The sequence below is a fragment of the Eumetopias jubatus genome, unplaced genomic scaffold, assembly GCF_037043125.1.
Source record: "Eumetopias jubatus isolate StellerSeaLion01/CBP00866 unplaced genomic scaffold, mEumJub1_p1.0 scaffold_16, whole genome shotgun sequence".
Taxonomy (NCBI): domain Eukaryota; kingdom Metazoa; phylum Chordata; class Mammalia; order Carnivora; family Otariidae; genus Eumetopias; species Eumetopias jubatus.
The window spans coordinates 791,979-804,564 of NW_028274822.1; the positions used below are offsets into that span (position 1 = coordinate 791,979).

General features: G+C 46.0%; 1 protein-coding gene across 5 annotated transcripts in view; it reads right to left on the minus strand.

Moving 5' to 3' along the window:
* The window catches only part of ATP9B (ATPase phospholipid transporting 9B), a 247,254-nt gene that overhangs the window by 39,734 nt on the left and 194,934 nt on the right, over positions 1-12,586 (minus strand). For all 5 annotated transcript variants that reach the window (XM_088019563.1, XM_088019561.1, XM_088019562.1 and 2 more), the window contains 2 exons: positions 11,662-11,774; positions 8,218-8,466 (listed from right to left, as the gene is read on the minus strand). In XM_088019563.1, the coding sequence (XP_087875689.1) occupies positions 8,218-8,466; positions 11,662-11,774 (362 nt within the window). The remainder of the gene's footprint in view (positions 1-8,217; positions 8,467-11,661; positions 11,775-12,586) is intronic.

The window sequence follows — 12,586 nt, forward strand, 5'->3', positions numbered from 1 at the left end:
GAATTGGTGAAGAATGTTTCATTCTGCAGATTTAGTTTCAGTAGGTTTGGAAGAAATCTAGACATTGGAGGGTTTAAAACTCCTCAGGTGTTTCTGAACGGGAGCCAGGGCTGACAATTACCTGAACAATCAATGAGGACACCTCTTTCAGAATCTGTTAGAAGACTGATGTAGGTAAAGCATTAATAACAGTGCTTTGAAGCACAGCTTTAAAATTAGCTGTTTTTTTTTCTCCATAGGACGTATTTCTACTTAAGTTCATGATTAAATATTTTTATTGTTGTAGCTTTGTGAATGGGCCATCATCTTCAATGCAGCAGGTGGTTGTTGATATATAAGAAAGTATGAGTTTGTGTATTTTTATTGGGGTCTCCTGAATGATGATTCTTTGGTTGCCTAGATATACAGTCACGTCATGTCTAAGCGGTAATTTTATTTCCTTGTAATAACGATAATGATTTTTTTCTGACACACTGTCTGGATAGAACATCCGGGACAGTATGAAATGGTACTGCAGTTAGCAGACATCCTTGTTTTATTCTTCACTTGGGACGGTTGTAGAGTTTATCTGGTGTGATGGTGAGTATTGATTTAAGACTGGTATCATGAATCATGCTAGGAAAGGACCTCTCTATTTTGCATTGACTATTACTAGATGTGGAGAGGGGCCTAGTTTGTTTGTTTTGATCCAGGAATGGGTACTGAATTTTAACTTAAATGCCTTTTTTAAGGCACTCACTAATGGAAGTGAGATTATCAAGTGATTTCTGACTTCGACAGAGCCATGCTAATGTATGTCCTGTATCATTCTCATATTCCTAGGAAAAATGCTCCTGGGTCATGGTCTTTCAACATACTGTAGGTTTGTGGGTACTACAGGATTTCTGTCTCTATGGTCATAAGATTCATCTGTAAATCTCTTTCTTACTGTGTGTATATTTATGTTATCTTGATCAGATTTTAGAATTTAGAATTAAGTTGGCTTCAGGAAATGATTTAGAAACCTTTGGAATATCCTTCCTTGTTCCAGAAAAGTTTTGTGTTGGGTTAATTTTGCACTTAGTTTGCACTCACTGGTTTGTATTAGTTTTGTTTTGATTTTTGCCAACAATTTCTGAATTTATTGCCTTCTCAATCATTACTTTTTGTTCTCCTTACCTTTTCTTTCTCCTACTTTCCTCTGGTTTTGTTTTATCCTTCTGAATGTTTTAGTTGATGCGAGTTCACTTACTGTTCTTCTTATTGGGGAGCATTCTCGTCCGGTCTGCAAGGTGCTCCCGGGTACGTCCTCCAAGGGGAACGCAGGTCCGTCTGCCGTGCCCCCCCACCATGCTGCTGGCTGTGCCCTGGGAGCTGGAGCGCGAGCGGGAGTTGTTCAGTGTTTGCACGGACGTCGCTTTGGATCTCTGGCCTCTCCTGACCAGGGCTTCTCTTTGGTTGTCTTCTCTGTACTAACAGGACATACATACAAAGCTGCTGAGGGCTGGGTAGAAACGGTCAGGTCTTTGGCTCAGAATTATCTCAGGAGCAGGGAACACACAGCCACCTGCCTTCTCCATCAGTGAGGCCCTCTAACTCAGGCAGAGGGCAGAGGTGGGGTGCACGTCTTTTCTTGTTCCCGGGGGATGCTCTCTGTGATGGTGGGCCATCCAGCACCCCTCGCCCTGTATCCGTGGCCCACAGAACACAAAATTGTCCTGGTGCTCAGGTATGGGTTCTTTAGTAAGGAAGTTTCCAGTGCTACTGCTTGATTTGATCTGTTTTGGCAGTTTTGTCAGTACTGGAATAAAACGTGGGGAAAGTGGTTTATCAAATCCTCCTTGTGTGCTGCCATGTTCCTCCGGAAGCTGCTGCCTGACGTTCTAACAGCATGTAATGCTGAGAGATCATTCTCTGAAATGTAAAGATAACTCTAAACTTAAAGGCTTAATACATTTCAAAATGACTATTTCCATGACTACTGAGCTTTTAGAAATTTCTAATAATGTAACTACTGACAATAACACAGAGGTAAAATTAGTTAAAATGTGAATATGAAAAATATATTTAAGAGGGAGCCTGGGCTAAATCTCATCCACAGGCCACTTAGTAACACACAATTTTTGTCACAGGCAACTTATGTACACATCACACTTTTCCATGTTAAGTAACCAGTATAGGAAGGTGTTCCCAAGGGTCCTTCCGTAGGAGAGAAAATATGAGGCAAGATCTTAACGTTAGTCTTTCTCTACAATTCCATTATTCAGAAGCTTCTGTGCCATTACTGAAAAGCTTGGGAGAACTTTCTTTGATCATATTAGCAATGACATACACATACCTGCCAGGTATAAGCCAGGGATGCCTGTCTCACCAGGCATTTGATAGATCATAACCTGATCACAGACTTGTCTTCATTCTTGAGTGTGGTATTACCATCATTGTTATAACTTGGCAGATTATGAACATGAAATGCAGTCTGATCACCTGGAAAACCTTCCGATCAGTAGTCATGGTCGGCTGTGCACACATTGTCCGCTGCTCCTGGGAGGAGGCATCCGTCAGCCGGGGGCCCGCCCCCACATGCACTAATGCAACACCACAGTTAGCCCCACACCACTGAGTGTGCACAATACAGCGAGTATACAACGGGACACACCCCACGCACGACAGCTTGCTTTGGGAAACCCCAAAGCAAGGCCATTAAGGACGGTATATACTTCCATACTTAAATAATCCACTTGCGGTTTGGCATAAATTTTAGCTGATTCTTGCAAATAAATGTCCAAGTGAGGAGCTGATATCTATACCTGAAAATAACATGTAAACACAGAACGCTCTTGCCAGTGCGGAGAAGAATATTACCAGTAAACAGCTAGTTTTCAGAAGGAAGCGGTCATTAAAAATCATGGCCAATCAGTCTTTTTGGGCCCAAAGAGGCCAGAGGCCTTTAGGGTTTGTGTCACCGTGTGCCCTGATCCCTGGAGCTAGGGACTGTGAGCACCAAGGCTCTGCCCACGGAGTGCATATCCGCTCTGACGGCTCACAACATTCGGGGTCTCGCACGGGACACACCACAACTGAAGGAGGATGGGTCTTAATTCTGTCTAGGAATTTCCAGGGAACATCTAATGTTTACTAAGCTGCAGTTTGCTATGCTCAGGCTGTAGAGATAAAGCGACAGGCAAGTGAAACTTTCTACTCTCTCAGAGAAAATGAAATATTCATCACTTATCATAAGAAACAGGGACAGGGCATCAGTGGGCTCCACGTGGTGAATACAAGATGAGTTACTGACACTCGAGTATTACCACCGCTTGCTACACCTTAGAGTATCACCGATGTTCCCCGATGACACGTCCCAGCAAGTATTTAATGACTGTACCTCACAGAGCCTTTAAGGATTTAACATTAACTCCCCCAGAATTTCATTATTTGTATAAAACATTCCTTTGTGCACATCTGTAGGTAAGGTAAGAGATCCTTTCTGTTTTCAGGAAAATGAAAATGAAGGCCACTTATGTTGTGAAGAATTGCAACTGTGATACCAGGGACTCAGAAACAAGAACATTCTACTTAAATTACATTCTTTCTAAAGACGAAGAGAACACAAGAGCCATAAACACGTAGGGATTGTAAGAGCAGAGTGTTGATGCAGAATGGACAAAACCAGTGACATCTCTGAAATGATAATGTTGCTTATTAACCATACATGTTGTGATAGGTCAAAGCTGAGGTCAAACAGAAAACATCAATTGAGCCATTTCCCTGAATAAAGCTCCAGGGTGCAATATTCTAAGCACTTTATTCAATAAAAAATGCTTTTAAAACGGTGCTTTGGTGATTGGGAAGCATTGCCATCATCCGTCAACCTAACTGCAGCAAAGTTCAATAAGCTAAATAATGAACCATTTAGATTATTTTCCTTGGGCCTTAGGGATTTGCAAACATTGCATCAATAGAGCTCTTTAAAAATTATGATGAACTCTATTTTCTTCATTTTCAGATTTAGACTATGTGTTAGGGATTTTTTTTAAGGTTATTTAAATGGGCTGCTACTTTTAATCATTGTCCAATCTCCAAAGTAGAAAGAAATTTTAAACAAGGAAAAAATTCAATTATAAGATTGGCAGTTTCTATTTGATTCCGGTAATCTTGGAATTGATGAGACTCCTCTCTATTGTGAATACCTAAGATTTAAAAAGTGTTATGAATTATATAAAAACCTAAAGATGAAAAATTCCATGTATTTTCAATAAAATTTATATTTACTTTCGGCAGGTAACAAGGTAAACATGTAATATGGTATTTTTACAACTTCTAATAAAATTTTTCTTGAGAAACATCTGTGGTCTCAGTTTCCTATGCTTCAGACTGGGAAATAGTCCTTTTTCAATATATAATCACATGCAATTTTTGAGAATTTCTAGACTGTTATATAATACAGAAAAAAATGTGTTCAATCCTTTCTTTGTATGAAAAGGAACATGGCCCCTTTCCTTTAAAGGGCCGTGACCAGGGGCCCACATCTGTTTCAAAGCATCTAATGGAATGCTAAGATGGCAATTTATACATCATCTAAATCTTAGCTCTTCCTCTTAGCAGTTTCTCCTAGATTTCCTATTACCAAATAAACATATGTGCTACATACATGATTCCCAAAGCCGCATGCAGCTTGGCCACAGCAGATGTCTCCATATTTAGTGGTCAACACAATCTACAGAGTGTACCAGGGGTGCTAATGAAGTCCCATCCCCTGACCAGCAGACTCCAGACCAAGCACACCGAGGAGGAGAGCGGGAGAGATGGCGGAACTGGGCCTCCCCACGTGCCCCAAGCCCGCCTCCCTGTGATGAGCCGGCTACGCTGCGCAGTTCCTCAACCACCTGCCACACCGCGGCCAGTCCCCGTGTTCACAGGCCGTGCTGGTGATCCTGAGAAGAGCTGGGTGACGCTGCGACTCCACAGTGATGGGGGTTCGCCATCACAAGGTCATCAGGCAGCAGAACGGGGAAAGACCTTTTACTGCGAGACTTGAGACTCGGCCTGGCTATGGACTCCAGGGCTCTGGCTCCTGCTTGAACATCAAGGCCTGATACTCCCAGGAAACTGGTTTCTAGATAAATACCACGGACAGCTCCCTCCTTTCTACCCTAGGCAGTGCAATCCCAGCACCTCCCTGCAGCCTGGGCCTCAAGGGTCCCGCTGAGACCTGCACACACGCGCCGGGGGGGTGGAGGGATGGGCTGGCGGAGGGCGGTGGCTGAGACCTGGACACCCGTGTGGGGGGTGGTCTGGGTGAGACCAGCTCACCTGCGGGGCGGGGGGGCGGTGGCTGAGACCTGCACACCCGTGTGGGGGGTGGTCCGGGTGAGACCAGCTCACCTGCGGGGAGGGGGGGCGGTGGCTGAGACCTGCACACCCGTGTGAGGGGTGGTCCGGGTGAGACCCTCACAGGGCACAAAAGAAGACAAGAGTCTGAGGAGGTCGAGAAAGAGCACTACCCCTCCCCTCAAACACCTGTGGCAACACACCACACCCAAAACGTGCCAGGTCGACCCACACAAGCTGCCATGAAGGTGATGGTTCAGGATCAAACAGGCTTTGAGATCCTTCTTTGTCTTCAGCCTCTTTCATTCTTTTCAGTTTAATTTAAAAACTAATTATAGGAATAATAAAGTTACCGTAAAAATGTCTAATAGTAATACAACAGTGTTTAAGAGTGGAAGTTCCCTTTACCCCAGCCCTGACGAGCCCACTGTCAGCTGGTTGTGAACCAACAAGAGCATCCTGGGTGGGGTGCAGGCAGAGGCATGGGGAGAAGTTGGGGTGCATGGGAATGATTTGAGCACAGCACCCTGAACGCTTCATGTCTGGAAGGCACTCTGAGCCCCACGCAAGCTGTGTGACCCGCAGTGTGCCTGGGACACTGGGGGTGCATCAGCAGGTCTGCTCCAGCTAAATCACCCCTGAGCTGACCCTCCGCAGTGGAGGGGGCCCAGGGCCGCAGGGGTGTGGCAGGCAGCTGCGGGGGCTGGGGGGGGGGAGACAGGGAGGTGTCTCCATGTGAGCGAGCACTGAGGGGAGGCTGGAGCTAGTGAAACCGGTCTCAGCTTTCCACGTTTAAAGAAAAACTGAACTTTCATCTTTTTGGCTGTTTTTCCCCTGAGTAATGACATGTCATAGTTTCTAAAGTAGCTTGTTTTGGTTACCATGGGATAATTTCCTGACTAAATAAATAAGGCAGTGCCTGTGTAACTACCTCTTCAAAAATAAATTTGGTTTTCAAATAATACAGCGGTGCATAAAGCTTAGTAAAACACCAAGCGTCTGCTGGTGCACTTCGGGTTTCTTGCTACTGTTCTTCGTCATTATGAAGTCAAAACAAGGTAAAGGGGTCCCAACTCTCTGTCTCCACCGTGCGGCCTGCGGGGGGCACTGTGGAGGGACCACGCACACCGGCACTCCCCACCTGCTCCGCCGAGGTGCTTCCTGCACACCATAGGGAGCGCCCAGGAAGACTCACGAGACTCAGTGGTTCTCAGCTATGGGGGCCACTTAGTGCGTTCCCAGGATGGAGAAGCACTGGCTCCACACCAGGCCCAGCAATCAGCACTTCTGGAACCAAGCACAGGTACAGAAAAAGGCAGATACACAAAAAAGACTGAAGAAAACAAAATTGTCAGTCCCCGTGCCATGCAGACAGGATGAAGGGTGCCGGTGTGTCCCCTGTGGCTCCCAGGAGACGGCAGACATGGACCGAGGGCGCCTCTGGGAACGAAACCCATCAGGAGGGTCGCAAGCAGCTTTCGAGGAATAAACAGGCAGGACTGGCTGCTCCCAGCTGCAGGGAAGCAGGACACGAGCCCCTGCAAGCCGGCACCCACAACACACAACTACACAGTCCTCTCTGGCCCAGGTCCCAAGCCGGCTCTAGCTATGACTCACAGAACGCCTTTCCTAACACGGGAAACTCACAGATTTATCTTCTGACCTCTTAATTAATTTTATTCAGCACAACAGGGACGCTCTTGTCAGCGCTCCAGACTCTGCAGTACACGTTACACCCCAGCACCTTGGCGCTCTTGGTTTCATGCTGTGGTTCCCAGCGGCAGCCTAAGGCCCCAGCCCTCCAGCCTCCCCGACACAGATATCTCAGGGGAAAGCGGCGCCCAAGTTCCTTGCTGTGATGTCATTACAGAAGGACCTCGCTCTTCCGAAATACTCGTTTACGAGAATCACTGGGCTCCTCTCTTTAAAACATTAGATCAGATTTTTCTTTTTTAAACTGTGATTGATGGTACTTTTTGGGAGTTATTACATGATCCAATTTCATACAGTATTTAAAAAAAAAAAAAAGAAGGTTGTTTGCTTATATTGCTTCCATGGTTGGTTTGATTACAGAATCATCTCAAGAACCTTGACTACAAGGGAGGGCATAAGAAAACGTTATTTAAAATATACTGGCTGAACAGGAATTGGGCAAATTAATTTAACAATGACTTTTATCAATCTAAAAATAAAAAAAATGGGGGCGCCTGGGTGGCTCAGTTGGTTAAGTGTCTGACTTTGGCTCAGGTCATGATCCCGGGGTCCTGGGATCGAGCTCTCTGCTCAGCAGGGAGTCTGCTTCTCCTCTCTGCTGCTCCCCCTGCTTGTGCTCTGTCTCTCTCTGACAAAAACAAATAAATAAAATCTTTATAAAAAAAGAAATAAAAGTAAAAAAATGATGTAAGGTCAGAAATGACTAATTTGCCACATTTAAGATTTTACTGTTTCTGTCTTCTGTAGATTTTTGAAATGATTTATAGCCCAATTCTCTTTTGAAATAGATATGCTATAGCTAAATTCTGGCAAAACAAACGAACAAACCTGGAAATTTAACACGTAAGCCTGACAATTCATGTGGAAGTAAGAAGATGGGATGATGAGGGAGGAACAGTCCAGGCGCCAGCAGCTTTATTAAGATCTGACTCGGTCACAAATCAGTTTACAAATCAGTAAAACTCTGATTTTTCTCATGTGTTTTCCAGTAACTCACTCTTAGGCTTTCTGGGGTATGTGGACACACCAGGACCAAATGCACGAATCCCAGAGAGCCATGTGGCCTTCAGGCCTGGAGCTAAGGCACCATTAGACACGATAATAAAGCTCCCCTTGCATTCATGCCCCTGGAAGAACGAATTCTTGTGCCTCTGAGGCAGGTTTGTATCTGAGATCCTCTAAGAGGCCCCAACTGACCTCGTCAGGGCTGGCGGCCTGGTAGGTGCGGTTCCCGTCGCTGAAGTCCTGGTCCGCCTCTGCGTACTCGGCCTCTGCGATCACGCCGGCTCGAGGCTCATACACAGGGGTCACGTTGTGGCACAGCGCAATGGCCTTCACAGCTTCGTGGACTCGACTGCTAACACTTTTTCTCACTTTGGGAGCTGAGGACTGGGCCTTTCTTGGTGGTGTTGAACTGGCAGCATTCCCGATAGCTTGAGACTGCATCTGATAAAATACGAACGTCACAAAATTAAAGAGACAACGTAGTTGATACTGGAGTTACCAGCACGTGTGATTTTTATGAGTGCATCAGTGAGGGATGAGACAAGCAGCTCTTATGTAACGGGCTCGCTCACGTGACGTGTCCATGCTAGCGCTGTCAGCACTCGCGTCTCCTGGTCGGCACGGCTACCAAACTGTTGCAGTACTTAGAGTCGGAGGGTTTTCCTTTTCTACATTCACTTGATCCATGGCATTGGCTTGCTAAGTCCGTAATAAGTCATGTTTGTTCTCCTTGTAAAGATGGGGTGAGTTAAAGAGCAAACCAGAGCCATATACTCCTAACTGCTTTCATGTTTCGTTAAAAAGTGCTGTACCTGAAGTGGACTAAAGCTAAAAGCAGGAAAAAATACTTACGAATCTTCCTTTAATACAATAAAGGAATCCAGCCTGTCACAGCCTCTGTATTAGAGCTAGTTTTGTGCATGACAGTAACCCCGGCATCTGATGAAAACTGATCCCCACCTCCTATTTCAGACTCTTGCGCTCCGGACGTGACTCCCCGCTCCCTCCATTTGGCTCCCCCCGCACCAGGCTGCATTCGAGGGTGCTCGCCTCGGCCAGTGGAGTGGCCATTCCCCCCGCTCCCGGGAGAGGTGGAGCAGGACCACAGAGGCTCCTCGGTTACCTTCATGGCCACTTGTGACGGCCCTCCTGAGAAAGCCAGGCTCTCGCTTTTGGACGGGGCATGCAGAGCCACCGAGCCGTGACTACTCTGCCCATGAAGTCACAGTGCTGTCTAATGAAGGGTTTGCTCGTGCAGCTCAGCAGCTGGCACTGCCTCTCCCCTGCACTCGCCTCCCACCCGCCTGCTGCTTGCACGGCAAAGGGAGAGCGGCACGCAACACGGCTGACTCCCCTTAGGACTCTGTTTATCGATGGCTGTATAATTTAATTTCACACAAATGCCATTAAAGATTATGCCCTCCATCACCAAATGCTTCCGGAGGGGAAATATAATCAGATTATGAAAGATTCATGTTACATTGCAGTGGACCTGGTAGACTATTATCATCTTAATAAAAAGACAGAATCTCAGGAATAAAATCAATTTTATAAAAGAGTACTATCTAACCAGCCAACCAACAGATAGCTTAGAAAAAAAGATTTTTAAAAGACCTCCTCCGTGGAAATAAGTATTAAATATCTGCTATTTTTATACACTGACTCATCCTTTCTGTTTCTAAATTTTCTAGAAAACAGCTTATTTGGAGCTATTAAAATCATATTCATGCATAATATAAATTTATTTTTTAAAAACAGATTTTACCTGGTACTGTTTCGACCTAGACCTAGATTACCAGGAGAAGGGAAGACCTATTCCTTCTCCTTTTTAGATTTTCCTTCTGTTAATAAATGTTCTACGTTACAAAATGCTCTGTATTGCACTGAGTGACATCCAACTGAAGAAAGGGCTTGGTTTTAAGTGTATGTGTGCTTGTGTAAGTGATCATTACATACAATAAACACATATGCATTAGATACTTTTCTTTTGACAGCGTCTTGAAAAGTAAAGTATACGCCGTTCTGGTAAACATTACAGAAGAAAGAGAAGGTTTTCACAAACTGAATGTAAGGCAGACAGTACACCTGAATTCGGTCAGAGCAGAAACTGCTCAGGGCGTGTGTGGCTCAGCCCCGTCTGTGGAAGTCAAGTCAGAAGTACGACCATCAATACACAGGGCCTACAGCCTCTGGGGGCGCCGCTGCCAGACGGCCCGTGGGAGCCTCGAGGCGGCAGTGGTCTGTGTACATGCGAGGCCCCGCTTCCCTGGGGGGCGGGTGATGGCACGTTTGCACCTGATATATGCTAGCCTGTTACAACGGGGGTGCCCGAACCTCACAATAGGCCAGCAGAGAGGCAGAAAAGCAGCCTAGGGAAGTGATGGCTGGCTCTGGGTTCAAACCACAGCCTTGTGTGTGCAGCATCTTAGACACCCTGGGCTTGCAAGGTTTGGTTGCCCAGAATCAGTGAATTCAAATGAGTGCAACACGAACGCTACCTGAGAACAGGCTAGGGGACCTCTGCGGCCTAAACTGACCTTTGCAGAGTGGCCTGTGTCTGCCTGCCCTACACCCTGTCATCTGTGGGAACACGTGGCCCTGTGGGCCCAATGTCAGGATCTGGCGTGTCAGGACCTTCCCGGGCCACAGACGCACTTGCAGAGCGCACGGCCTACCAAGTCTCTGGCAAACACTGTGGCTACTAGGCTGTGTATTTCCTGTTCCTGCAACTTCAGAGAGCTCCTGAAGCTCCAGGGAAAGGCCAAGACTCAGGATATACGCCCCCTGCCTCCACCCAAGGAGTCCTTATCTAATCCAGACACAGACGATGTATTTGCAGATGAAATAACATGACATTTGAGTTTCACTTCACAGTGATATGGTGAAGGAGGAGCAGGGCTACGCAGGGAACCAGGTCTGCGGTGCATGGACAGCGGCTGAGGCCGAATGACAGGGACATAGGGCTCACGATACCGTGTGTCTACTTCTGTTTATGGAAAAGGCAAGAAAATATGAGAAAGTCTTACTAATTATGAAGAAACCCAGAGGAACTGGTAAGAAACACCTGTGATGCAGTATTCTACTTAATAGTCTTTAAAAATACTACCTATCCTCAGTAATCTTTTGGAATATTTCACTAAGAAAATTATTTAATATGAATAAATGGTTTAAGGTCATTATATCCTTTCTATTATTTTATAATATAGAAATGCTTATTCAAAATTGGTTCAGTGGCTCAGTCGGTTAAGTGCCTGCCTTCGGCTCAGGTCATGATCCCAGGGTCCTGGGAGCGAGCCCTACATCAGGCTCCTTCCTCAGCGGGGAGCCTGCTTCTCCCTCCCCCTCTGCCCCTCCCGCTGCTTGTGCTCTCCCTCTATCTCTGTCAAATAAATAAATAAATAAATAAATAAATAAATAAATAAATAAATAAATAAATAAAATCTTTACAAAAAATAAAAAAAATAAAATAAAATTGGTTCAAAAACTGCTTCTTGATTTATAAATTAGAACTGAGTGTTTTAGGACATTCAAAGATGTTTGCCGATTTCCAGATCAGCGGATACAGTGGGTTCAGGCTGGTTCGACAGAGCCAGGCACTTTTGCAGGCAGCTCCCGTGCAGATGCCAATGAGCTTACCTGTGAGTATGGATTCCTGAGGTGGCTCTGGATCTCGTCCATCGTGTCTGCTCCATAAGACACAGTCCCCAGGTGCAGCCTCTTAAACACCATCTCGTTCTGGGTGAGGGTTCCTGCAACAAAGACCAGGTCACAGAGGAAAGCTCATCAACGGGACCAGGACTCCCCATCCCGTACGTGGACCTCCACGGGCCGAGCTCTCATAGCTGGGCGCCCCTTGGCAGTGAGAATGCTCTGCTCTGTAATTCCAGCAGCTAGGAATGTCCTTCCCCACTGAGGACAAGTGTCCCTCCCAGGTCCCTCTGGAAGAGTGCAATAACGTGAAGGGCTCTAACTACCTGAAGAAAGTGTGGCCTCTGCCTTTCAGTTCAGATGCATTGTTTGGTACAAATATAACTTCTGCCTGTTCTGAAAGAGACAGGCGTGAAACTGGAAAACAGAGTCACTACCTTTGTAATTATACTCTAGAACACTGCCTGAGAAAGACATCAACTAGTCCCAAATTAGCATGCCTACCAGTTTTTTAAAAAAAACACCCAATTTTGAAAAATTAAGTATTTTTCATTGAACAGAAACAGATGCATTTAACCCTTAGCACCACTTGCATCGTGTGGAGCAACAGAAAGGTCAGTGAGCAGGGAGGCACGTTCTCTTTAGCTGGGCTTCTGCCCGGTGAGCTGCCTGGAGGTGCTCACGTCCCTCCAGATGGCCAGGGCTCACTCCTGGGGACAGCCAGTCCATGTAGGCCAGGCACTCACGTGTGCTTGAGCATGAGGAAGTGCTTCACCCCTGGTGTGTAAGGAAGTCAGTTAAGAGAGGAGCACGCACAGGTCAATTTTATGAGATGTCTTGGGTCTGCCAAATGCAGTGAAGTAACATCATGAAAGGCAGCGAGACGTTAACATTATTTCAAAAACGGTGAATT